A 24,528-nucleotide genomic window follows, 5' to 3' on the forward strand; every position below is an offset into this window, starting at 1 on the left:
GGATTACTTTGTAAATTGGTGTAGAACTGGTCAACTTTTTTATTTTTTTGTTTTGAGTTTTGGTAATTATTTTTGATCTGTTGACGTTCATTTTGAGGAACTTAACTGTTTTTTTTCTTAAATGTTATGTCAATGGAATCTTTAGATATGATTTTTTTGAAAGGTTCACCCTTTTTTTTGAAAATTCATAACCTGAAAAATCGAGCAAACGTGACTGAATGAGAAGGCGAACGATTTTCTTATCGGGCCTAATCGGGTTTGTTTGACATTCTTCAAAAAGTTACAAAAGATTATTTGAACAACGGAACACTTTTTGAGACGTAGTACCCGATCAACTTTGTCGAGATTCGGGTGAAAATTCCTTGAGTTTGTTTTCATGAACGAGAATGAAGAAAAGAAATTCAATGGATTTGAAAATTGAGATATGAAAAGTTGATCGGCTCGGCATAGTGGCAACCCTTCCTGGATATGCACTGCATATATTGCCAATATTGCATACAGCAAACAGCTGCGCCACGTTGCTATACAAAAGGGCCAGTCTGTTCGGATTCACGTTGGCCACGAATGGTCCTCGCAGTTATCCTCAGCAATCCAGATATCGGTTTTTAAAAAAACTAGGCAAGATCTTCGTCCTGTCAAGCTAGAAAAAGCTGAGTTTCAGTAACAAAAAAATCACTTGAAATTATTTTGGCCAAGTTTTGACACTGGGAACGACGTGAAACAAAGTAATTCCGTTCACGATATTCGAGTTAATTTTCTCAAATTTCTTCGATGCAGAAATCGATTAAAATTCATGTAGTTTCAGAACCAGGAGGTCAAAAGAACTATAAATAGATTCAGATTTTCGCCCGCAGCCACAGAAATGAGCGGTTCTATCTACTTTCCAATAAACTCTTCGAAAGCGAAGGGATTTTTTAAACTCGCGCGTCATTTTCTTTATTTCCCACGGAATAGATCAGCAGTACCTGTTCCATCAATCAGTCGTTCTCTCACTGCTTTCTACAATTTGGAACACCGCGTGATTCCTCTTAACTGGTCAAGACGCCGATCGGGCGAGCTGAGAATTTTAGGAATTCCATCGGGATCCTGTTTCCAAACTCATATTTATACTCCAACGGGCACTCCAGTGTAGTTTGTGCATAGGAGTTAATTTTTTACGAGACGACCCTTTTCATCGACCACTGCTTCTGGCCCTTCAGGTATGCTCCTATTATTCTTCTATGCTCTACGCTTTTTTCTCGAACGTTCGTAAGCGTCAGGTCCATGGAGAATATCACAGATTGCACGAGAGAAAATTTCACTAAAACTACTATGGTGCCATAGAAGTAGGGTTCTAGATCGGTAATATTTATTAATTCTTACGAACATGCATAGTAATTTTTTGTGAAGCGGCTCGATGAAAATTGATGAGTGATGTCAAAATAAATACATCGGTACACAAGTATATTATCGTACAATCGCGAATGAAATTCTGTTATTTACCATAGTAAATTTCTAAACACTTTGGCGTATGATCGATGCTTGTGTTCAAGCTCATCAAATTTTACTATGTTCAACTGTAAATTTCAATTGTGAAAACAGTACTAAGTATAGCAAAACCGCATAATAATTCTACTTGCCAGTTCATCATCGAGTCAACATAAATTTTACAAGGTGTACTTGGTTAACTATGTTAGGAAAAAACAGCACAGTTTAAACTTTTATCACAGCAAAATACGCAATTTAAAAATTTTCATTCAGAATTGACTTGGAAATTACAATATTTTTGGTAAAAACCTTCAAAATGGGCGATATAGAACCCCAATACCATGGCAGCGTAGTATTCTTACTATTTTTTTCTCTCCGTGTGCGTGAACATTTTATCATAAAACTAAAACATGTGACGTTTAGTCGCTTCATTTGTAAAATAAAATATCGCTGTACTCTGACCCTCGGACTGGTCAAAAGTACTGTTTGTTGTCGAAAAGAAATCGACAACGTTCAAAAAACTGGTCGTTTCACGCTTTCACACAATCGGTTGATGTGCTAATCACGTTTTAAACGTTTGTCGTATACCGAGATTTTTCTAGATGTATAGGTTTAAGGTAACTGACTTTTATTCGATGAAATAAGGTTTTCAGAATCACTCTTTCAGTATCGAGTTCTTGGACGTATTCCTCTGACTGTCACGTGGGAAATATAAATTTTTTTTCGAGTATGCGTTATGAATTCATATTAATAGCTTTAAAAGACGTTGGTAATTGATTATCACGTTTCAAATGATTATCGTTTGGTTATGCAAGGTAATAAAAAAGTCGTTAGATTTTCTTCGATTTTTATGGTACTGAACGTGGAGAGGTTATTTACCTGGATATCAAACCAAATTCAAAATCTCGAAATTTTCATTTTCAACGTGATGACGGAGCCAAAAAGTGTCACGAATTTCGAAAAGTTTGCCTATTTCATCATACAAAGATTTAAGATCTTTCCAGAAGCTTGCTCAGCTCACAGACTTTTTTTACTGGGCGATGTAAGCATAGCAATCGTTTTGAGTCGATTGTTGCAACGAACGAGTCGTTCGTTGTGAGCGACGAAGTTTTGATACTTGGTTTCTGCTTCGATAAATCATAATTAAGAAGTAAAGAGAACGTGAATCGTGGAAATATTTTTCTTTTTAAAAAAAAAGATATTTTCATGTTTTATTACTTCTCAGTTGGTATGAGGCAAGAAATTCTTTTGGTATTATGCGATCATGAGAATGCTGTGAGAGAATTTTGAAGATTAATGAATTATCTGCAAATGAACAATAGATAAATTCTATTCTTTACGATTAGATTCTTATTTTTAGATCTTAAGGATTGTATGATATGAGTAGGAAATATGAGTAGGAAAAACTTAAGTGTTATTTAAACAGCAAACTTTGGTCATCATCTGGAAAATTTTAGGAACAAGATCCGGAGCTGTTTTTTTGGCATAATATTCGATCCTTTGATAATGAAGTGTTCGAGCCCTTGGGATCGTTAAAATTCCAGAAATGATCTCATTAAGAACCACCCTTGTATACAGCCGAATAGTATTTCAAAGGATGATCGATCGGAGCAATTAAAGAGTGGCATAAAAATACACGCATTTTATTGCTGTAGGCTGAACAAACTTTCTTGAAGCTTCTTGAAAGTTTTTAAACTGATGGCAGAAGCGGTTGGGTCCTCTAGAACCAGTGATTCGTTACAGCGAGATTTAGACACGAAACACTTCTTTCGAAAAAAAAATCGACGGGCTGTAAATTAGGCTAACTTTTATCTAACGACATTCAAGTCTACAAAAAGCAGAAGCAGGTCAGATTATTTTCACTTCGACATTTCCAAACGTTCTAATTCATAAACAATATACCATTTTTAATGGTGTCAACGTTGTGATGGTGTCAACTATGTTCAGTGGTTTTTTGTTATCACAATTCTTACTATTAGCTGGTGCATTTAGCATAGAACGATCCATACATGCCTCCTAAATTCAGTCTCAGTGGCCCACCCAGGCATTCACTTCTCCGTCTCCTGCGTTTATTGGTCAGGACCCAGGCGTGTCACATTGTACTACATTAGACCAGTTTTCCGGGGTTTTCCAAGGCACAAAAAGTCTCGTTGATTTGGGGAATTATATAAATAAATATTTGCATAATATAAATCCAAAAAATTGTGAAATAAACGGATAATTTTGATTTCAGATTGTTGCAGTCATTGAGAACGACATAAAACGAGGCGAGGAGAGAAACCATTCTGAGGCAATCCTGAGATCAGATGCTGACGGGTCCCCAGAGTTGGAAACTGCGCTGGGAGTGGGCATTACCGAATCAGAAAGAGAACGTAGGAAGCCATGTGATGAGGCTGCTCACGAGTCCACTCATTCTAGATAACCAAACGACGAAAAACTCATCGAGCGTTTATGACGACGTGGATAAGCAAATATTGGGCGCAACAGTGGGCGACGCCGGTGATGATAAGGAGGAACGGAACGAACGAGAGTGTGAGAAAAACAGGAAAGATGGAGCGAGGGAAAAAGAAACGCGGAATAACGAAGAGAAAAGAATCAACGAGGAGAAAGAGGAAAATCACCTCAACGGAGTGCAACGACTACGGCGGTGTTCGTCCTTGAAAACTGATAAAAGTCGACCGCTAACTCCAGGAACAAAAAAAATAGTCCGCTTTGCGGATGCTCTGGGCCTCGATCTCGCAGACGTTCGAACCTTCTTCAATGAGATACCGAAGATTCCAAACTCCGCCTACTCAGATTTAATTTACGACGAAAGAATCTGTAAAAACAACAGTCCCGTGAATCTTTGCGGACTAGCCCATTTCACGACACCTTTGTACGCCGCCACAATGCCACAGAGTCGTATTCACGGGGTCAAACTCGACAGAATATTAGTGCCCTTATTTCAACAATCCGGCGGTTCACGATCTTCTCTAGAGCTGGTCCGCGAACGACTAGTTTGTTTGGAAAATGTCGTCGTCGAAGATCCAATAGACCTGGCCATTCACGGCACCATCAGAGTCCGAAATCTCGATTTCCACAAATCCGTACACGTCCGTTACACCATTGATGACTGGCGGAGTTTCAGCGACCTGCAGGCCATCTACGTTCCCAATTCTTGCGACGGCTTCAGTGACAAATTCAACTTCCATTTATACTGCAACACCCTGAAAATTGGACAGAGAATCGAATTCGCGATATGCTTCGAGTGCAAGGGCTCATGTTACTGGGACAATAACAGCGGTGTTAATTATTGCTTTCAGTGCTTACCCGCCTCGTCGAACAATACCGGTTACATACCCATCACATCGCATTTCATACCCAATTTTAATGCTCTTGATTGGTCTATAACTTTTTACTAAAGCGACAACTTATGACGCTGGCTTTTCCGGTACTAGATCAATTGGCATTTTGATTGTTAATACCATACGAAAGAAAATAGAAAATCCCAGTACCGATCATTTGAGGACACATTTGAGGACACGAATGATCGTTTGACTTTCTATGGACTTGTGCAATATTTTACATCAATAGCATAGAAATATTATTTTCTGGAAATGATGGATTTTAAGCTTGTGGAAGAGACGATCTTTGACGATGAGTATAATAACAATGATAATAATCGAGAAATTCTGAAAAAATAATAATAATCATTTCTGAAAGTATTAGATAATCACTACGATGATCATAAAAACTGCAATTTGATAGAGTCATGATAAATGTGAAAGAAACTATGAGAAACATTGGAAAGATCATCAATCTTTTGCCAATAAACGGTGAAGGTACATTTTGAGGCTTCCAATAAAATTTCCGGGTATACAAGAGAAACAACCGTAAAGCAAATTCCCATTTTTCTCAGGAATTCGAACAGTTCCATAATCCACAAATTACCTAATGTCACAGGAAATAATGAGCTATGTTATCTCGAAGCACGTTCTTTTCCAACTCTTCGTTCACCGATCATCAAGGCTTCGGTCGCCAAAGTTTAACTTTCTATTAAATGAATATATCTCTGTTGCGTGACTAACTGATAATTGTTGTAAGTTTCATACACGTCTTTACAACGTGATGAACTTTTTTTTGATTAGGTTAAACTTTTCTGCGGCCACGATGAAATTTGAAGCCCGCAACTTTAAGCTCAAATTGGGAAGTTTTGTTTAGCAAAATACAGCAATGTTGAAACTTCATCATATCGACAATGAGAGTTTCCTTAGGTAACTTTTTTCCCCCACTCCTAAAATAATGAACTCGTACACATCTGTATGTTACACGTGCGTCGATCGAAACACAAATGTTATTATTTATTCAACAATAAAACCAGATTGTTTATGTTTGTGAATATTACACTGTATACGAAATTATAGTAAATAAGTAGGACTAATAAAATTTTTTTAGATATAATAGAAAATTGTTGGCTGGTGACTTTTGTTAAGTCGTATCTAGCATTACACAAACGTTTACGTCTATTTATATATTTACATTAAAAATTTATACTGCCTGATCTTTGGGTTGTTCTTCCTTTTCCTTTTTCGTTCCTTTGTGTGTCGGAATGTGAGGATGAGAGCAGATAGATGAAGCGGGTAGACCGAGGAGCCCAGGTGAGAGGGAAGCGCTGAGGCGGTCAGCACACAGGTACCGTTTTATCAGTTAGTCTAGAACCGAGGCTGGGGATGAAGGGACGAGAGAGTTCCCGAACGTGTGTGAGCGGAATATAAGGCTTGCATTCAAAAGGGAGAGTGCAGCTGGAACGCATCATCAAGTTTTTGTGGAGTCTATGTGGTTGAACGTACTACGTCTGTGTGGTTGAATCGAACGTCTGTGTGAAAATTCTACTGTGGGCGTGGGAGTGCGTGGTAGCAGGGGCAGATGGATCTTCGTAGAAAAATACATTAGAAACCATTTGACCCCACCTTTTTAATGGCCGGCGCGGCCACCGGATGACGCTACTGTCGACGGATCAATATGAAAACGTCACCTATGCTTCGCTCGCAGTGGGAAACACCTCACATTGTAGTTTTACCTTCGTAGCCGGTTCACGAGTTTGAGTCCCCGTGATAGCAGTGATTTTTTTCATCGTGCTTATAAACTTTGTGCATTTATTTCGAAATTTGTTGTAATGTTCGGCCGAAATCAACGGAAATTCGTTGATGTGTATTTATTTTTAGCGGTTCCTATATTTCAATAATAAAAAGATCTCATAATTTGTGTTCTTTAAACCTGTGTGCATTCCGTTATTATTATTATCCGTGACTAAAGAAACCGTCGACACCTGTCGTAGTCAAGAAATATGGGGCGGTGTAAAAAGTACACGTTGTTGACTTTTGGACGTATTTGGTGAGCCTTGATGTGGCCAACGAGGTGGAATCATCAATTGACAATCAAAATTACACTCCAGAACAAAATGAAACGCCGAATGATTTAATCGAATTCTAGTTAAGATTAAAAGAAGTAAGATGATTCAATCAATTTACCAAAATGCTTTTGGATCCAAGCTGTATTAACAGAATGTTATTTTCGAAACAGATATCCGACGAAAACACTCCAGGGGTGTATACAAGAATACTCCATCCAGGGGTACTCCTGTCTCTCACGACTATTTTGATACTCGTCCGCGGTTGTAGTTTCTCATCGTTTGCAGTCGAGGAAAAATGTCTAAGATGTATGGTTTTGATATTATTTCACCACCGAGGAGTCCGGAGAGTTTCCAAACTATGTTGATCAAAATCTTGGCGGAGAATTATGCATCGGAGATTGTGGTGCTGCTTTGTTATTTATAATAGTTAAGAGAAAGTTGTTTTTATCTTTAAATAAATGTACTTATTGTTCATGGCTATTTGTGTCTCAGGGTATCGTTTACTCGGATTGCAAGCGAAAGCGTATCGGGTTCCGCGAACCAAAGAATTTGATCGCTATGATGGCGCACCGGTACAAAAAGGAGTTCATTGTAAATATCATGTGCATGCGTTTTTTCATATTCTGTAACTAGTATTTGTACATTTTTCATAGCCTTTTGTTTTTGCTTAGTCGATTTTCGAGGAGGTAGGGCGCGATCGTCGAGAGGCGCGGGAGTGCTTTCGAACGGGGATGGCGTGGACGCAGGACCCAAAGAATTCCACCGGCTTTGACACTTGGAATATTCGTTGGTTGTTCGAGGGTCGCTTAGGACAGCCTCATCCAGAGGAAGATTGGGATCATCCGGCGTGGGCTCATCCAGATGGGATCTGCTCCGGTATCTCCACCGCATATGATGAAGATTGATCGTACAGCGAACTCACAGACTGTTATTCACGCGCGCGCGCGTGTGTGTATGTGTGTGTGTGTGTGTGTGTGTGTGTGTGTGTGTGTGTGTGTGTGTGTGTGTGTGTGTGTGTGTGTGTGTGTGTGTGTGTGTGTGTGTGTGTGTGTGTGTGTGTGTGTGTGTGTGTGTGTGTGTGTGTGTGTGTGTGTGTGTGTGTGTGTGTGTGTGGGCGTGTGGATTGAAGTATGATTATTATTATTCGAAATTTTAGAAAACAAGCAAGAATAATGAGATTTTTGAGAAATCGAATTATAATTGAACAAAATGACATGCTAATTTTACCCCCACCACCGCAAATCGTTTTATTCAGAGAAAAGATAGTCTCGGCGAGCTCGGGCCAGCGGACGACAGGACTGTCAATGTACTTGTCCCGAGATTCTACCGAGTCTCTTGAAATAGTCTCGTGTGTGTGGATTGAAATATCATTATTATCATTCATTTAACAGTAAAGGCGTGTTGTTCTTGTCCGTGAATATCTTACTGTACACGAAATTTTAGAAAACAAGTAAGAATAATGATATTTTTGAGAAATAGTATTATAATATAGTCTCGACGAGAGCCTTGAGCCAGCAGACGACAGGGCTGTTGATGTACTTGTTCCGAGACTCTACCGATATATTTTTATATATCTATTTACAATAAAAAATAATTGAAAATTGTCTGATTTTTGAAATGTTTCTCCTTTTCCTTTTTCACTTCCTTATTACATTCCGACTTGCTTGATGGCCCTCGATGTTTTTTCAGATGTTTTCCGATGCTAACGATACTTCGACTATCCGTGAAAGAAGAGAGAGGAGAGTAAATGGGGTAAATTGATTGTGACTCGTTTATGTGCTTGCATAATAAATATTTATTAAAGTATTTAGTTAACAATATTAGTTTCTCGAGGCTTCACAAAGTATGCGACACGCCATTGGTGAATGCATATGATGGGATTAAGCACCTATATTTTTTACGTCTCGGGGTTTTATTAACCAACGTCGTGTGGCATTGCAACGTTTGCCTTGAGTAAATATCGATTTTAATTACTGCTTAAAATTAAGTATCATGTCGATTCGTTCAAAACGCGACGAACGTCATCGCGTTGAGCAATTTTCGTAAGATTTATTCTTAATGATAATGATTATGACTAAAATAAAATTTGCTAAAATAAATACTTGATCCTCGCAAATTGAGAATAATCAACGATCGTATGGTATGGCAATACAATAAATCATTTTTCTTTTTTTCATAATTTATAGTTTATATAAATATAAATAAATTGAGATTAACTCCCTTTTCTTTCGTTTCATCTGTCGACGTGATTTCAATCAATATTATCACATGCTTCAACTTCTTTACAATTCGCAACTCAAGTACGAGGCTAATTTTTGGTTCGACATATTGAATTTTCAAGATTCACGTCGAAGGCCTCTAAATGTTATTTAGCAAGTGGTGATAACTAGGGCTTTGAGGGACAAAAATGTGCAGTATCTCGGAATAAAATTTTCTTAATCTAAAAGGGGATAAATATATTATTTCACTGTATACTTTTCGTACTTTCTTTGGTTTTTTTTGCATGGTTCTCCCTGAGAGACCTCGAAAGGTCGTGCATTCGATCGACGGGAGATTACTATTTTGTTTTTTGTTTCAACTGAACTTTTAACTCATTCTCAAATCTTTTTTTGCTCTTTTCAAACTGACTAGATTGTACACTCGTCCGTTAAATGTACTGCGTACATTTTCGTAATATATTATTTACTGCAATGTCGATGAACATCGTTTTACATCAAAAAGTGGACAGAGCTAAATTCGTACGCGCTCGATCGCTGCAAAAGAAGAATATCTAGCGAAGTGAATCTTTCACTTTTTCCACCACCTCCTTTACCTTTTCACTATTTATTTTTCATCGTTGCTCGATGCTTATTTGTGCGCATCGGGCACTTTTATTCGTCTAACATCAACGCTTGGCGAGGCGGGAATTGAGGAAGTTTTCATATCTCGATACATATATAATACATCTTTTGAATTGAAAGTGGAATTTTGGAAATGCTTTTTTTCAATGGTTATCCTGGTTTACCTACTCTTTGAAGAGCTTTTTCGCATAATGCCAGATTCGGAAGAAATACTCATCTTTCCTCAGAAGCCTCGCCCGTGCGTACGAACTTATATCTGCGTCCATGTTATGTTCTCTTAGCCAGGAACTTGTGTTTTCCGTGCTGAAGCTAACCGATGCTGTCTCTCCGTGGTCAGTCGCTTCTGCCACTGGTTCGATCACCGTTAATTCTGTTGAAAAAATCACAATTGATACAACGATAGAGTTACCATAATTCAGTTTTAATCCTCAATATCAATTTGTCGATTTAATCAAATGAATTTCAAGCAATGATATTCACGAATGAATTAAATTATTTTAAAAAAGTTGAATAATTGTTCATTATTGAGGACTTTGAATTTACATTTTTGACTATAATAAATTGGTTTTTCGTGAAAAAGAATGCTTTGAATGTGATATTATTTTTCACTGATAGAAACTTCATCTTACCTGAGGCTGGAACAATTTTGAATGGTTCTTCGGACTCGAGAGGCTCACTGAAGCCCACCTCATTTTTCGCATAGATCCTGACAAGGTACTCATGATCCTCCTGAAGATCCCGAACCATAAGTTTTTGTATATCAGCATTAACACGGCCCACTTCCATCCACATGGTTTTCTTGATGTCCCTGATGGCGATTTTGTAAAATTCGAGCGGAGCACCACCATCGTATTCTGGTCTGCCCCATTCTATGACTACCGTGTTGCCAGCGATTTGTCTGATCTCCAGTGGCGCAGTCGGTGGAGATGGTACGGCTGGAAAAAAAAGTATAAAAAGTTGTTGCATAGTAAACCTGAACGTCGAGAAGATTGAGCAATGCCTGATCATTGTTTTTTTTTTTTAATTTCATAATAAACGCGTTTAAATCATAAATTATGAAATACTGACTTGCGTGAGTCTTGAGGATAACGTTTTCGGAAACAGTCGGTGTGCTCAGACCCATGCAGTTCTCAGCGAATACCCTAAACAGGAATTCGCTGTCCTTCAAATTCTCGATGCAATATTGCAGTGTGGTTGCATCGAGGGTCACTACTTTCGTCCACGTAGAGTCTTTGCTCGCTAATGATTTCTTCTCGATAACGTAGCCTGCGAATAAACAATTGTTCACGATTAATTAGCAGAAAGGATTTAACAGTGTTATGAATTCTTGTATTTTTCAAGGTTTTGCAAGAATTTCATATTTCGTAACTGCTTCTTCATACCTGTCAGTTCTGTACCCCCTGTGCTCTCTGGTGGTGACCAAGCCAAAGTAACGCTTCTGCTTGTCACAGTCGTTACTTGGAGGTTGAGGGGGCAGGATGGTGGTGCTAAAATTTTCGGAAATATTTCTTAAAATTTTGTCTCCAAGCAAAACAAAAGATTATTCATGTTGTTAAGGGAAAATTTCTTAAGACGATTATAAAAATTAGTACATTTTGATAATTTTTGTTTTTGATCATGCGAGTACAATTAACAAATTTTATTGTGTAGCCTTTATTTGTTTGTTTGTTCACTAGAGGTCAACATTTATTTGATTGATTTAGCCTGTAATTTCAAAAATATTGATGTTAATGTGTTTGATGAAGACTCAGTTTTTTGGCTATGCAGGGAAAGGCTTTGGGCGACAGCACGATTTACACCGACAAGTCACCTTTGTAGCGGGAAATAAGCCAAGCAGAGCGTGTATCGAGTTTTCCGTCAGCTTTATTATTTCTAAGCAAAAGCGATAAGCGTTTAATTAAAAATTCTCGAAACCAAAATATCAGATTCAAATCTTCATAGTTATTTTCGTTGCACTCACTTATACGTTTTCCCGCAGTTACTGGCTCTTCCGATAAGTACGGAGGTCCCGTGCCCGCAACGTTCTTGGCCGTTATCCTGAAGTCGTACGACACATCGGTTTTCAAATCCGATACGATTATATCTGTCGTGTCGCCCTTCGTCGTTCCGATCTAATATAAAATTTGTATAAAAATAAATATTTTATTTTTTTTCCTCACGACTATTTTCGGTTCTTTCTCATGACTCTTCATAATTATTACCTTGGTCCAAGTCTTTTTCTTGCTTTCCTTCATTTCGACAATGTACTCGGTTATCGGAGTACCGCCATCGCTCTCCGGAGCTAGCCATTTTATAGTGAACGAAGTTTTCGTCATTCCCGATATGTCGAGAGGTCCCCGAGGTGGTCCGGGTTTGTCTGTAAAAACAATTTTTATTAACGATAAACAAAAATCTACGAAGCTGCACTGGTGAATGGTTCCAGCAAGCGAATACCAACCGAAGGTAGTTTTGGCAAATACTGAGTCAGATTCCAAAGGCTCGGAGGATCCAACTTCATTTGTAGCAATAATTCGGAACAAGTATTCGGTATCTTTCTGCAAATCTTCGACGCGGTAGGTGGTTATGTCTTTGTTGACTTCATCAACTTTGGTCCAGGTCTTTTTCGATTTTATGCATTTCTCAATGGTGTAAGAGATGAGATCGCAGCCACCACAGTCTAATGGTTCTTTCCATTCTAGAGTCACGCGATCCGATCTTATATCCTTAACGATTATAGGTCCCTGAGGTTTGCCAGGTTCACGCACGACTACCAGCCTCATTTCTGTGCTGGCTTCGCCGTGAACGTTGCTTAATTTCAGTGTGTAATCTCCCACATTCTCTTCTTGAACTTTCTTTATTGTCAACGTAGCAAATTCCTCGTTTATTGTCTTTATGATCTTCTTGGACTCGGTAACAACCCGCCCATCGACGCTCCATTCTTCGGTCGGCTTTGGTGATGCTGTATATCTCACTGTCATTTCTACATCTGTGCCCTTTTTCGCTTTGTACAATTTTTGGGATTCCGTTGCTATTTTCGGTGACGATTCAACCACTAAAGGAGCACAATTTTTTTCGATAAGAGAGTCGATGCATCGAATAGAGAAAAAAACTCGTAAATTGCATAAGTATTTCCGAAATTCATAACAGTTCATAAATGTTTAATATTGATAGATAATCGTAGCGAGACATTTACGTCGAATTTGAGTTTTGCAGCTTTGATATTGTACTCACCCTCGACTTTGAGTCTGGACGATGTTTTGACGTTCAGAATGACTGCGCTGTACTCGAGAGCATCGTCCACGGTACATTCGCTAACGATGAGCTTTTTCACTGTTCCTTCATCGATGATCGTGTATTTTCGGGACTCTTTAATCTCCTCCGTTTTTCTAGAATTATTGTCAGTTATAAAAACCGTGTTCTTTCCAGTTTTTCGTTTTTTATAAATATATCTTACCGGAACCATTTGACGGTGACGTCTGGCCTGGACAACTCAATCGTAAACAAGGCGTCTTCGTCGAGAGGTACGAGTGTAACGTCCGGTAGTCTCCTAATTAGATCGACTCCAGGCTCTTCTACGATGAGCCTTGCTTCTGAGGTTTGATCTCCAACTTGACACGAATAAATACCGGCATCCTCGGGTTCAGCGTCAAAGATTTTCAATTTTTGTCGTTTTCCGTCGATAGCAAGTCGAACATGCTCGGAAAATAGCAACTCTTGACCGTCTTTGAACCAGCGAACTAGGGCATCACCCTTCGTGAGCTCGATATCGAATTTCGCTTTGTCTCCCCTGGCTATTTTAACGTCTTTCATTTTCCGTATGATTTCAGGTGGCAATTCTGTAATTACATTTAAAATAGAATAATAATGAATATTGGTTTAGAATGAATGATTCATTCCAGTTTATTAACTATTTCAATTCAAAGATTATCTAGAAAATCAAATGAATGAAAATATATTTGATAAATTTGATCAATTCATAAATTAATTCAAAAATTGGACAAGATTTGAATCCCCTTCGAAGTGATGAAAATTATTTAACCCTTGTACTCACCGACCACGGTAACTTCAGCTGTGCATTCTTCGGTTGGAAGAGCACAAGTGTACTCTCCCTCGTCGTGGACGGACGCCATTCTGATAAACAGTTTTCTGACGTTTCCTTCGTTGACGAATTCGAGTTTCTCATCTCGAGGCGATAGAGGTTGTCCATCCTTTTGCCACGTGACTTCGGCTGTTTCCGATGTAATTTCAACCTCGAGGATTGCGATGTCACGTTCTTTCACCTCAAAGTCTTGAAGCTTACGAACGAATTCCGGCTTCGCTGGTTTAACCGTGACGTCGCAAGAGGTCGACTGATTTTTCACAGTGCATTTGTACATGCCTTCGTCGCTCATTGTCGTTCTCTTGATGACCAAACGATGTGTTCGACCATCTTGTATCACTTCCCGATGATCCATTCCACTGATTTCTTTGTCGTTGTGCCACCAGGTTGTTGACACTGTGTGCGATGTTTCGCATGTCATTTCGAGTGTTTTCCACTCGTTGACCTCCAACTTTTTAACGAGTTTCTTGGTGAAGGTTACTCTTGGCACGTCGACTGTGACTTTGGCACCGTGAGAGGCTTTTCCTACTGGATTACTCGCTGTGCACTTGTAATCCCCAGCATCCACTTCCGAATCAGCGTTCTTTATTTCCAAGATTATATTCTCGCCATCATACGTCTCTTTAATGTTCGGTGATTTCTCCAGTGGCTTATTGTTCCTGAAATTAAGTCGGTTCAGTCAATCTATTCCTATTGATATTTTCCAAGGGCCAGAAAATTGAATGAAAATCACGCCGTTTCAACTCACCTCAACCACGCGACTTCCGGCACTGGATTCCCGGTAACTTTGGCAACGAGTTTGAATGTGCCTTTCTCCGGCACCGTAAGTTCTTGGAATCTCTGCGTGAACAATGGAGGTTCGGGTGCCCCGCTCGGAGTTTCTAAAAATGCGAATACCAAACGTATGATTAACCGCATGAACACTCTCTTTTTTGTTTAATTCAACCTACCGGCCAAAGGTTCTTCCTCTACCCGTTCCATCGTATGGCTATGCGAATGCCTAGGCTTTGCATCAACTGCAATGAATATTAGCAAAGCGTCGCAGTAAAAACGTTAGTCTTGAATCAATGAAGCTTCAATTTTTTTCAACTGTAATGTAAGCTAGTCGTTTGAATTAGTAGCAGAAAAAATGTTTAGAAAGCGATTGAAAATTGTTATTGCTCATTTTGCCCCCACGTAAGATTGTAATAAAATCGTGTTAGCTTAAGTCGCTCATTTTATTCAGAATTTCGAAAAAATATCATCACAATAGATTATATTCTCACAATAATGAACGGAAAAAGAAGAAAAGATGATTGAAATTTTGTACCTTCAACGATGAGAGATGCTTTAGTGTCAGCGGTTCCCAAATCGTTGGTAGCAACGCAAGAATATTCTCCAGCGTCAGTCAATTGCGGTTGAATAAGTGTCAGGCTGTGAGTATCCCCTTCCGTTTTTGGTGTAAATTCTTTTTTCAATGGTTTGTCATCCTTATACCATGTCACTTTGGGCGTCGGTGTACCAACAATCTGTGTTGACAGGACCACTGTTTCTCCTTCTCTCACCACGTAAGGCTTCAAAGGTTCCAAAATTTCGGGCGGTTCTCGAGCTCCTGTTCTGACCTTCAGAGGAATCTCAATTGCAGCCTCGCCTTCTCTGTTCTTCGCTACAATTTTGTAACGGCCTTCCTGTTTTTTCTCCACCTTCATGATCTTCATGACACTGCAGTACATGTGCATATCGCTCTCAGTTGCAACCACCACGTTCTTCTCTGTCACTATCTTTTTGTTCTCGTAGTACCAGGTAATCTCTGGCTCAGGCACAGCAACCAGACGACACTCAAGAATAACGTCGTCCGTTTCATTCACGCATTTTGCCTTTGGCTTTCGCGAGAAGGTCGGCGGTATTCCTTCCAGTATATCAGCCAGTGATGACTCCCTGTAGAATTAATATAGCGATTTATTTTACATGAATCGATTTTTAGTGCCTTTGAGGTAAGTGTTAGCTTCGCTAATATATTTTCCATTTTTCGCCTTTTTTTTATTTCACAATCTATAAAAATGTAGCCAATGAACAGTTCAATAAAACGTAGTAGCCCTTCATTGTAATTGATCTTAGAAAAGTTAAAAATGGAGAGATCTCATTGATAAAATAAAGATGCGAAATACTGAAGATCTGATTTGAATAAGATTTTCCATACTTAAAAATATTTTTTCTCACTTACCTTGAAAGACTCTTTCTCGATGGTCCTGTGATATCCGATCCATGGTCAGAGAGTGGTGCTTCGACCGTAAGCTCGGTAGTGCTTGACGCGAATCCGGCTGCATTTTTAGCAACGCAAGTAAACGTACCAGCATCCTCGGGAAATACTTCTCGAATAATGAGCGTAGCGACGTTGTCCTCGTCGTAGTAAATCTGGAAATCGGGTGAAGGTTTGATGATCGCTGTTTGTCGGAACCATGTTATCTGAGGCCTCGGTACACCCTCAACTTGGCACTCGAATTGCACCGTATAGCCGTCTGGAGTGTGAATTGGCTGCAGCTTTTCGATGAACCGTGGCGCTGCAGCTTTCTCGTTTGGACCGGGTTCTGAAAATAATTGATCATTTGATGGAATTGTTCGTTGCTGCTTTGGAAACGAAGTGTAAATGATTCTGATGGCTCACTTTCGAAAACGGGCAATTTGTCAATTTTCTCGTGCAACTTGTGCTGAAGGTAAATCGTGTAGTGAACTTCGTCCAAAAGATATTGCGCTGGTACCCAACCCTTCTCCGCAGTCAAATGCTTCCGGACGAACCACCAATCGGCGTTGGTGTGTTCTGTTGAAAGAGACGTATAAAGTTGAGCTAGAAATCATTAGAACTATTTGTTTAAAAGATTCCTATTTCATACCGATAACGTAGACTCTTTCACCCTCGACGAGATCAATCGCTTCGTCGGTTTCCGCAACGTATGAACATATCGAGAACATTGTGTCTCCATCCTGCACTGTATATTCCTCGTCTAAAAAAGCAATTTATCATTGAGTTATGGATCAATGTTGTATAAGGTTGAGATTGTCCCATAAAAACGTAAAACTTACCTTCATCGAAGACATCTCCTTCTTTGGTGATGCTCAGACTAGCTTCCTCTGCAAAGAGTTCGAATTATACGGGTTAATTTCGTCAGCTTTGCAAGCTACACTCGGAGCAACGTGCTGCTCTTCATTTTTTTTGCGTTTTTGGTTAGCAGCCTCCACCACAGTTTTGTTAGATTCCCTATGCCGTTATGCTTTTCTATCGCAAAGATGTGTGAGTGTCCATAATCGATGGCAGAAAAGGAGCGGATTTAGGAATTTGTATCGACGAAAAGGAGTGTGTGGATCTTTAAGCGCTGGCTGTACTCACGGTTATATTCTCAAATGCGTTCGACGATCAGTCTAGAAAAAAGCTTTTATTCTCGAAATATTAGCGGTAAAGCATCGCTACCGTAAGCACCATTTTTTTATTCTGTTGCACACGACTGATATAAATGATAATTTGGTCGAACCTTCCTCGTACGTTGATACGCGTCTTTTTGATTTTAATTTCAGCGCCAATGATTCGTCTGTCTCTTCGTACGAGTATTTACGATCGCGTTTTAGCTTCATCTTCACTCCATCCTCCTCGAACTCTTCGACTGAATAAGGCCGCGGTTGTTTCTTTACTTTGCGTTTCAACGGCATGTTGAACTCGTCAACGTCCAGCTCTTCTATACTGTATTCATCCTTTACATCCTCGTCGGATTCGTCAATAATCTCCTCGACTATCGGCTGACCATCGTCTTCAGGCTCTTGCACTATTCGTATTGTTTCTTCACCTGTTTCTTCCGAATACGTTGGCTGCCGTTTCTTTGGTTTCAAACGAACCTTACCTGACATGGAAATATCCTCTTCCTCGTATGTGTTCAACGATATCTTGAATTCCTGCTCGACGTCCTCTTTTGTTTTCGTTGTGCGTGGACGGAATGTAACGTTTTCCGTTTCCGTGACTTCCTTAATGTCAGGACGAGGTTTTCGCTTTGGTCGTAACTTGCGCAAGGTCACGTCTTCGTAGCTCTCCTCTATGGGCTTTGGTGCTTTTTTCGGTGGTTTTCTCTTAATGGTAAATTCTTCGACTACTTCTTCAACCACCACTTCCGGGCCTTCGACTTCTTCTGTTTTCTGGATTACCAATTCTTCAGCCGCTTCGTCTACTGTACGTTTTATAGTTTTCTTTTTCAACTTAATATCCGTAGAAACATCTTCCGCTTCCGTGACCGTTACTTCGGCTTTGGGCTTTCTTTTAATTGTCACCTCACCACCCTCGACATCTTCTACTTCTGGTTCTTTCTTTTTGGGCTTCTTCTTTATTGTTATTTCTTCTGTCATTTCTTCTTCCGGTTCTACTTTCGTGACTTTTTTAATCGTCACTTCGTCCGCGGCCTCCTCAATTACAGGTTTCTTTTTAGGTTTCTTTTTTAATGTCACCTCTTGCGACACATCCTCGGTTTCCTCAATCTTTTGCTTTGGTGCAGGCTTCTTGATTGTGACTTCATCAGCACCTTCTTCAACGATGGGTTTCTTTTTTGGTTTCTTCTTAAAAGTTACTTCCTCCGTAACCTCCTCAATTTCTTCAGGTTTTTCTTCCGGTACAAGTTTCTTGATTACGACTTCGTCAGCAGCCTCTTCGATGACAGGTTTTTTCTTTGGTTTCTTCTTAAGAGTCACTTCTTCGGTAACTTCTTCGATCTCTTGAGGCTTTTCTTCCGGCAATAGTTTCTTAATCACGACTTCGTCAGCAGACTCTTCAATGACAGGTTTTTTCTTCGGTTTCTTCTTCAAAGTGACTTCTTCAGTAATTTCCTCAACCTCTTCAGGCTTGTCAGTGGGAACTCGTTTCGTGATAGTGACCTCTTCGGTAACCTCTTCGGAAACTGGTTTTTTCTTAGGTTTCTTCTTGATTGTTACCTCTTCCGTGATCTCTTGTGTCTCTTCAACTTTCTCAACGGATACTGGTTTCTTGATTACAATCTCGTCGGCTGCTTCTTCTTCGACTGGGGCTTTCTTTGGTTTCTTTATAATCACCTCTTCGGTCACTTGCTCATCTTTCTTCTCTACGACCGCAGGTTTTTTGAGCACAACTTGTTGAGTAGTCTCTTCAACTTCCACAGTTTTGGTGGGCTTTTTCTTGAGTGTCACAACTTTCGAAATATCTTCGGGCTCCTCCGTGACTGGCTTGGATGGCACTGGTTCTTCCTTTGCTTCCTTCTTTTTTGACGGTTCCCATTGAATTTTTTCGGGCATTGGTTCCAGAACAGGTCGTTCATATTCTGGTTCAACCCAATCATCGATATCGTCCTTCTTTTTTTCTGGTTTTTTCTTCTTTTTCTTTGGTTCTTTTTTCACAACTACTTCTTCGGTTTCTTCAACGATTTCTTTGACTTCTTCGACGGGAACGGGTTTTTTTATGACGATTTCGTCGGCAGCTTCTTCCATGGTTGGTGCTTGTTCAGGCTTCTTAGTGATTTTCACCTCTTCTGTTGTCTCCTCCACATCTTTCGATACTTCAACTGGACGCGGCTTAATAACCAATGATTCCTCAGGCTCCTCTTTTTCAATTGACGGTTTTCGTGGTTTTCTCTTCAGAGTAACCTCCTCCGTGATTTCCTCAACTTCTTTCGTTTCTTCCACTTTCATCGGCTTCTTGATAACAATTTCTTGCGCCTCATCTTCAGAGATAGGAGTTTTCGGTTTTTTCAGCACTACCGCTTCTTCGACGTCTTCGGGCTGTTTTAACTTAGGAGTCGGTTTTTTGACGAAAATTTCTTCCGAACTTTCTTCAGCTTTGGGTTTTTCTGCAGGCTTTTTCATGATCGTCACAGCTTCAGGAACTTCTTCAAGTTCAACTGGTTTTTCAGGGACCACGATTGGTTTTATTATTTCTTTCTTGTCCTTTTTCTTTTTAGTTGGCTCCCATTCGATCTTTTCGGGCATTGGCTCGAGAACTGGTCGTTCGTATTCTGGCTCAACCCATTCTTCGATATCCTTCTTTTTCTCAGGTTTCTTCTTTTTCTTTGGTTCTTTCTTCACTACTACTTCCTCCGTGATCTCTTTGACTTCTTTAATCTCCTCAATTTCGACAGGCTTTCTGATGACAATCTCGTCAGCTACCTCTTCTTCTAATGGTTGCTTTGTTGGCTTTTTCACCAGAACTGCTTCGACAACTTCTTCGAGTTTTTCATCTGTCTCTTTTGGAGCAACGGGCTTTAGTGTTATGACTTCTTCGGGAGTTTCTGGCACTTCTGGTTTCTTCTTCGGTTTTTTCTTTATAGTCACAGCTTCCGTTACTTCTTCAGGTTTTTCTTCCACCGGTTCTTCCCTGAAAGGTTTTTCTTTTATAGGTTCCTCATCGACAGGTTCCTCCTTTACCGGTTCTTCCTTGACGGGTTCTTCTTTCTTTTCTTTGTTTTTCTTCGAGGGTTCCCACTGAATTTTCTCCGGCATCGGTTCAAGGACAGGACGTTCGTACTCTGGTTCGACCCACTCCTCAATTTCGTCTTTTTTCTTTTCGGGCTTTTTCTTTTTCTTTTTGGGTTCCTTCTTGATTGTTGCTTCCTCTGTAATCTCTTCTATTTCCTGGACTTCCGAAGGAGCAGGTTTCTCTATGACAATATCAGCCGCCTGTTCATCGACGGGCTTCTCTGGTTTCTTTTCAATCACCACTTCAACCATTTCTTCAGGTTTTTCTTCTTTCTTTTTGGGTTTTTTCATTACTATCTCTTCCGTGACGTCTTCAACTTCAGGTGCCTTTTTAGGTTTTTTCCTAATCGTCACTACATCGAGTGTTTCTACGGGTTCCACTTTGGGAACTTCGTGTTCGAAAGACTCGACTTCCACAGGCTTTTCTTCGACGGATTCTGGCTTCGAAGGCTCTTCGACTGTAGATTCTTCTTTCATGGGCTCTTCTTTAACAGGTTCTATTTTCTTTTCTTTTTTCTTTTTCGTAGGCTCCCACTCAATTTTCTCCGGCATGGGCTCAAGAACTGGTCGCTCGTATTCCGGCTCTACCCACTCTTCAATTTCATCTTTCTTCGGTAGTGGTTTCTTCTTTTTCTTCTTTGGTTCTTTCGTAACTGGGACTTCCTTCTCGGGACTGAGATCCTTGGGTGCTTGAGTTGGTATATAAGTCGGCCCCTCCGGAAACTCTTCAGATCCTTCCTCCTCTGGCACATCCTTCTTCCAGCCTTTAAGAGTTATTGTTTCTGGTTCTTCCACGGGTTTTTCTTTCATCGGTATTCTGAATTTGACTTCCGGTTCTTCCTCTGGTTCCGATGGTTTTGGCACGCCTTTAATCAAAGGTATTTGTTCCGCTTCTTGTTCAGGTTTTTTCTTCGAAGGACGCTTATATGGTTTAGGTTCGATTTCAGGAGTTGGCTCTACTGGCTTCTCTTCCTCCTCAGGAACATACTTTTCTAACTCCGGCCTTTCAAAGTCCAATGGTCTGAGCTCTTCTTGTTCTAGTTTCGGTTTCGGTTTTGGTTTTTCTTTCGGAGCCAGCTCTTCGGTGGGCTCCGTTTTCTTAGGTTTTTTCTTTGGTTCTTCCACTTCCTCGGCCTTTTTCTCAGGAATCTTTTTCAATTTAATATCTTCAGGCTCGACCTTCTTTTCTTCGGGGACTTTGCCTTTGCCAATTTTCAGCGGTTTTGGTTTTTCTTCCTCCGGTGTTGGTTTTTTTGCTGGGCGTTCGTATACGGACTTGTCTTCAAGCTCTTCAAGCGGCGTTTTCTTCAACTCCTCAAACTCCTTATCCAGTTTCTCTAATTCCGTCAGTTCGACTTCAGAAAGTTTTTTCTTTTTAAATTTCATTTTCAAAACTTTTAGGGCTTCCGTAGTGTTTCGTGAAAGGATGCCAGCCTGGACAGGATTCTCTTCGAGAACCGTTAACACGGGTTTCTGTATTTCTGGCGGATAATCGCCGATGAAGGTTATACGACTTTTGAGAAGGAATTTTGGCAGTTGTACTGTCGGTGCTTCTTTCTTTTTCGGAACGGAAACTTTCTTCAGTTTTATTGTGCCGAATTGAACTTGTTCCTCCGGCTGAGAATAAGACAATTTTGTAGCTTTAAATTCTTTTCGTTCGATCTTTTGAGGCACCAGTTTTAGTGGCTCAGCTGACACGGGCTCTTTTTCTTTCTTCTTTTTCGTAGGCTCCCACTGAATCTTTTCAGGCATTGGTTCCAGGACCGGCCGTTCATACTCAGGCTCTACCCATTCTTCAATTTCATCCTTCTTGGCTACGGGCTTCTTCTTTTTCGTCTTTTTTACTGTTTTCTTCTCTTTCACTTCTTCTGTAGGTTTGATCTCTTCGACGGCCTCTTCCACTGGAATGATTTCTTCGGGAGCATGACCATTGAGTTCTTTTTCCAAGGTTTTCTCAGGCTGTTCTTCCGCCGGTTTACCTTCTTCAGGAATCTTCTTTTTTTTCTTGGGGGTTTTACTAACAGGAACTTCAACCACTTGGACTTTCGTATCATCCTTTTCTTGTACAAGAACCGCTTCTTCCTCTTCAGGCTTTTCACGGTCGGGAAGATCTTCCGTCGTGACTGATGAAATGACTTCGGTTGTTTCAACGCTCTCTTTCGGTGATATCGTTTTATCCGCCTTCACTTTCTTAGGCTTCTTAGGTTTTATTTCTTCAACTTGGTCTTTTTGATTCTCAATTTCCCCAATGACCGCTTCGGTCGGTTTTTTCGGAGCCTTTTCTGTTTTTATTTCCACTACTTTAGCTTCCTCCGGAATATCTTCCTTTGGTATGGCTTCTTCCTCTTGTGGTTTCTTCGTCACTTCCAGTTCTTCCGGTACCATTTCTGCAATAACTTGGGTGACTTGAATACCTTCTTTCGGAATAATAGCTTTCTTAGCCTTTTCAGGTTTCGGTTTGTGGATAACAATCTCTTCGATTGTTTCCTCGGGTATGCCGTCCTCTCGTGTTACAGCTTTTTTCTTTTTGATGACTTTCATTGTTGGTGTTTCAGTGATTTCGACAATTTGTTGCTCTTCCATGAATGTCGACTCTTCAGCTGGTTTTACAATTGTCTCTTCCACTATTTCCTCTGGTATGTCTTTCTTTACTGATTTCCTGCGTTTTTTTATTTTCACTGCCGCAGGAGTTTCTACGGTTTCGATTACTTCTTCAACTATTTCCGGTGCTTCTTTTACCTCGGTTTCTATTACTCTTGCCCTATCGAGTTCGTCTATCGAGAACTTAGCGGTTTCCATCTTGGGTTTGTGCAGAACAATTTCTTCGATCACTTCTTCTGGTATTCCATCTTCATTCGTGACTGCAGTCTTTTTCTTGATAATAGTTTTTGTGGGGGTTTCCGTTATTTCAACTATTTGTTGTTCCTCCATAAAAGTTTTTTCCTCCAAAGGTTTCATAACAATCTCCTCAATAATTTCATCTGGAACATTTTTCTTCAAAGACTTCCTGCGCTTCTTGGTTGTTCGCTGTGTCGGAGTTTCCACGGTTTCTATTATTTCTTCGTCTACGACGGTGACCTTTTCTTCCGGAGCCTGTTGGACGATCGTTCTTGTTATCCTTGCAGTTTCCAACTTGTCCACCCGAAGTTTTGCTTTTTCTTCTTTTGGTTTGTGCAACACAATCTCTTCAAGGACCTCTTCAGGAACACCATCTTCTCGTGTTAGAGCTTTTTTCTTTTTGATGATTGTTTTTGTTGGTGTTTCCGTGATTTCAACGATTTGCTGTTCCTCCATAAACGTACGTTCCTCTACTGGTTTTATTTCAACTTCTTCAACTATTTCATCAGGCACGTCTTTCTTCAATGATTTTCTACGGATTTTAGTTGTTATCTTCGTAGGAGTTTCCACAGTCTCGATAATCTCTTTGGGTCCCAACATTACGTCAGTTTTTGTTATATTTGCTGTTTCTAATTGCTCAACAATGGGCTTTGCTTTTTCTTTTTTCGGTTTGTGGATGACGATTTCTTCGATAACTTCTTCAGGAATGCCGTCTTCTCTAGTAACTGCTGTTTTCTTTTTGATCACCTTCTTCGTTGGAGTTTCTGTGATTTCGATAATTTGTTGCTCTTCCATGAAAACGGATTCTTCACTCGGTTTCTCGATGATTTCCTCAATGATTTCTTCCGGCTTGCCCTTCTTTCCAGGCAACTTTTTCCTGATTGTTCTCGAAGTAGGCGTTTCTACAGTTTCAATTATCTCTTCCTCTGTTTTTTCTGCGATTACCACTGTTTTCTTAGGTTTCCGCTTCGGTGCCTTTTCTACTGTTACTTCAGTGATATCCACGCTTTGCTCATGTTCCTCCTCAATAGGTATGGCTTGCTCTTCCCTTGGCTTTTCGATGATGATTTCTTCAACAATCTCGTCTGGAGCTCCATCGTCGCGAACGACAGTTTTTGTTTTCTTGACGATTTTTTTCGTTGGTTTTTTCTTAATGTCGATAGTCTCTTTTTCCTCCGTGATGACGTCATCCTTTGTCGCCTCCTGAACATCAACCTCGGTGATCTCTACAGTTTCAATTTCTTCCGGAAGCGTCTTGGCCTTTTGTTTTTTCGGTATTTCGGTGATGATTTCCTCAACAATTTCTTCGGTGACCTCGTCTACCGCTTTTTTAGACTTGCGCGTCTTGGGAAGAGTTTTCGACGTCTCCTCAGTCACCTCCTCGACGACTTCCTGCATATTGAAAGTACAATTTTAAGGAAAAATCTTCATGAGCAGTGACAAAACAAATCCAAACG

The 24,528-nt window shown here is 40.1% G+C and overlaps 2 protein-coding genes across 8 annotated transcripts in view; one reads left to right on the forward strand and one right to left on the reverse strand.

The window, feature by feature from the left end:
* The window catches only part of LOC122417522 (glycogen-binding subunit 76A-like), a 122,068-nt gene extending 114,729 nt beyond the window's left edge, over window positions 1–7,339 (forward strand). For 4 of the 6 annotated variants that reach the window (XM_043431068.1, XM_043431069.1, XM_043431070.1 and 1 more), the window contains exon 2: window positions 3,701–6,007. In XM_043431068.1, the coding sequence (XP_043287003.1) occupies window positions 3,774–4,868 (1,095 nt within the window). In that variant the 5' untranslated portion in view covers window positions 3,701–3,773 and the 3' untranslated portion in view covers window positions 4,869–6,007. Of the gene's footprint in view, window positions 1–954; window positions 1,200–3,700; window positions 6,955–7,029 lie in introns of those variants that run through there. The other 2 variants (XR_006262297.1, XM_043431066.1) reach the window with 2 other exon arrangements.
* A 1,295-nt stretch (window positions 7,340–8,634) lies between these two features.
* The window catches only part of LOC122417520 (titin-like), a 140,313-nt gene continuing 124,419 nt past the window's right edge, over window positions 8,635–24,528 (reverse strand). For both annotated transcript variants that reach the window (XM_043431063.1, XM_043431064.1), the window contains 17 exons: window positions 17,284–24,463; window positions 16,838–16,885; window positions 16,648–16,758; window positions 16,422–16,574; window positions 15,981–16,344; window positions 15,087–15,694; window positions 14,526–14,658; window positions 13,730–14,436; window positions 13,133–13,514; window positions 12,910–13,064; window positions 12,137–12,730; window positions 11,901–12,055; window positions 11,660–11,810; window positions 11,082–11,186; window positions 10,768–10,965; window positions 10,329–10,634; window positions 8,635–10,069 (listed from right to left, as the gene is read on the reverse strand). In XM_043431063.1, the coding sequence (XP_043286998.1) occupies window positions 9,864–10,069; window positions 10,329–10,634; window positions 10,768–10,965; window positions 11,082–11,186; window positions 11,660–11,810; window positions 11,901–12,055; window positions 12,137–12,730; window positions 12,910–13,064; window positions 13,133–13,514; window positions 13,730–14,436; window positions 14,526–14,658; window positions 15,087–15,694; window positions 15,981–16,344; window positions 16,422–16,574; window positions 16,648–16,758; window positions 16,838–16,885; window positions 17,284–24,463 (11,556 nt within the window). In that variant the 3' untranslated portion in view covers window positions 8,635–9,863. The remainder of the gene's footprint in view (window positions 10,070–10,328; window positions 10,635–10,767; window positions 10,966–11,081; window positions 11,187–11,659; window positions 11,811–11,900; window positions 12,056–12,136; window positions 12,731–12,909; window positions 13,065–13,132; window positions 13,515–13,729; window positions 14,437–14,525; window positions 14,659–15,086; window positions 15,695–15,980; window positions 16,345–16,421; window positions 16,575–16,647; window positions 16,759–16,837; window positions 16,886–17,283; window positions 24,464–24,528) is intronic.

This window comes from Venturia canescens, chromosome 10, assembly GCF_019457755.1.
Source record: "Venturia canescens isolate UGA chromosome 10, ASM1945775v1, whole genome shotgun sequence".
NCBI lineage: Eukaryota > Metazoa > Arthropoda > Insecta > Hymenoptera > Ichneumonidae > Venturia > Venturia canescens.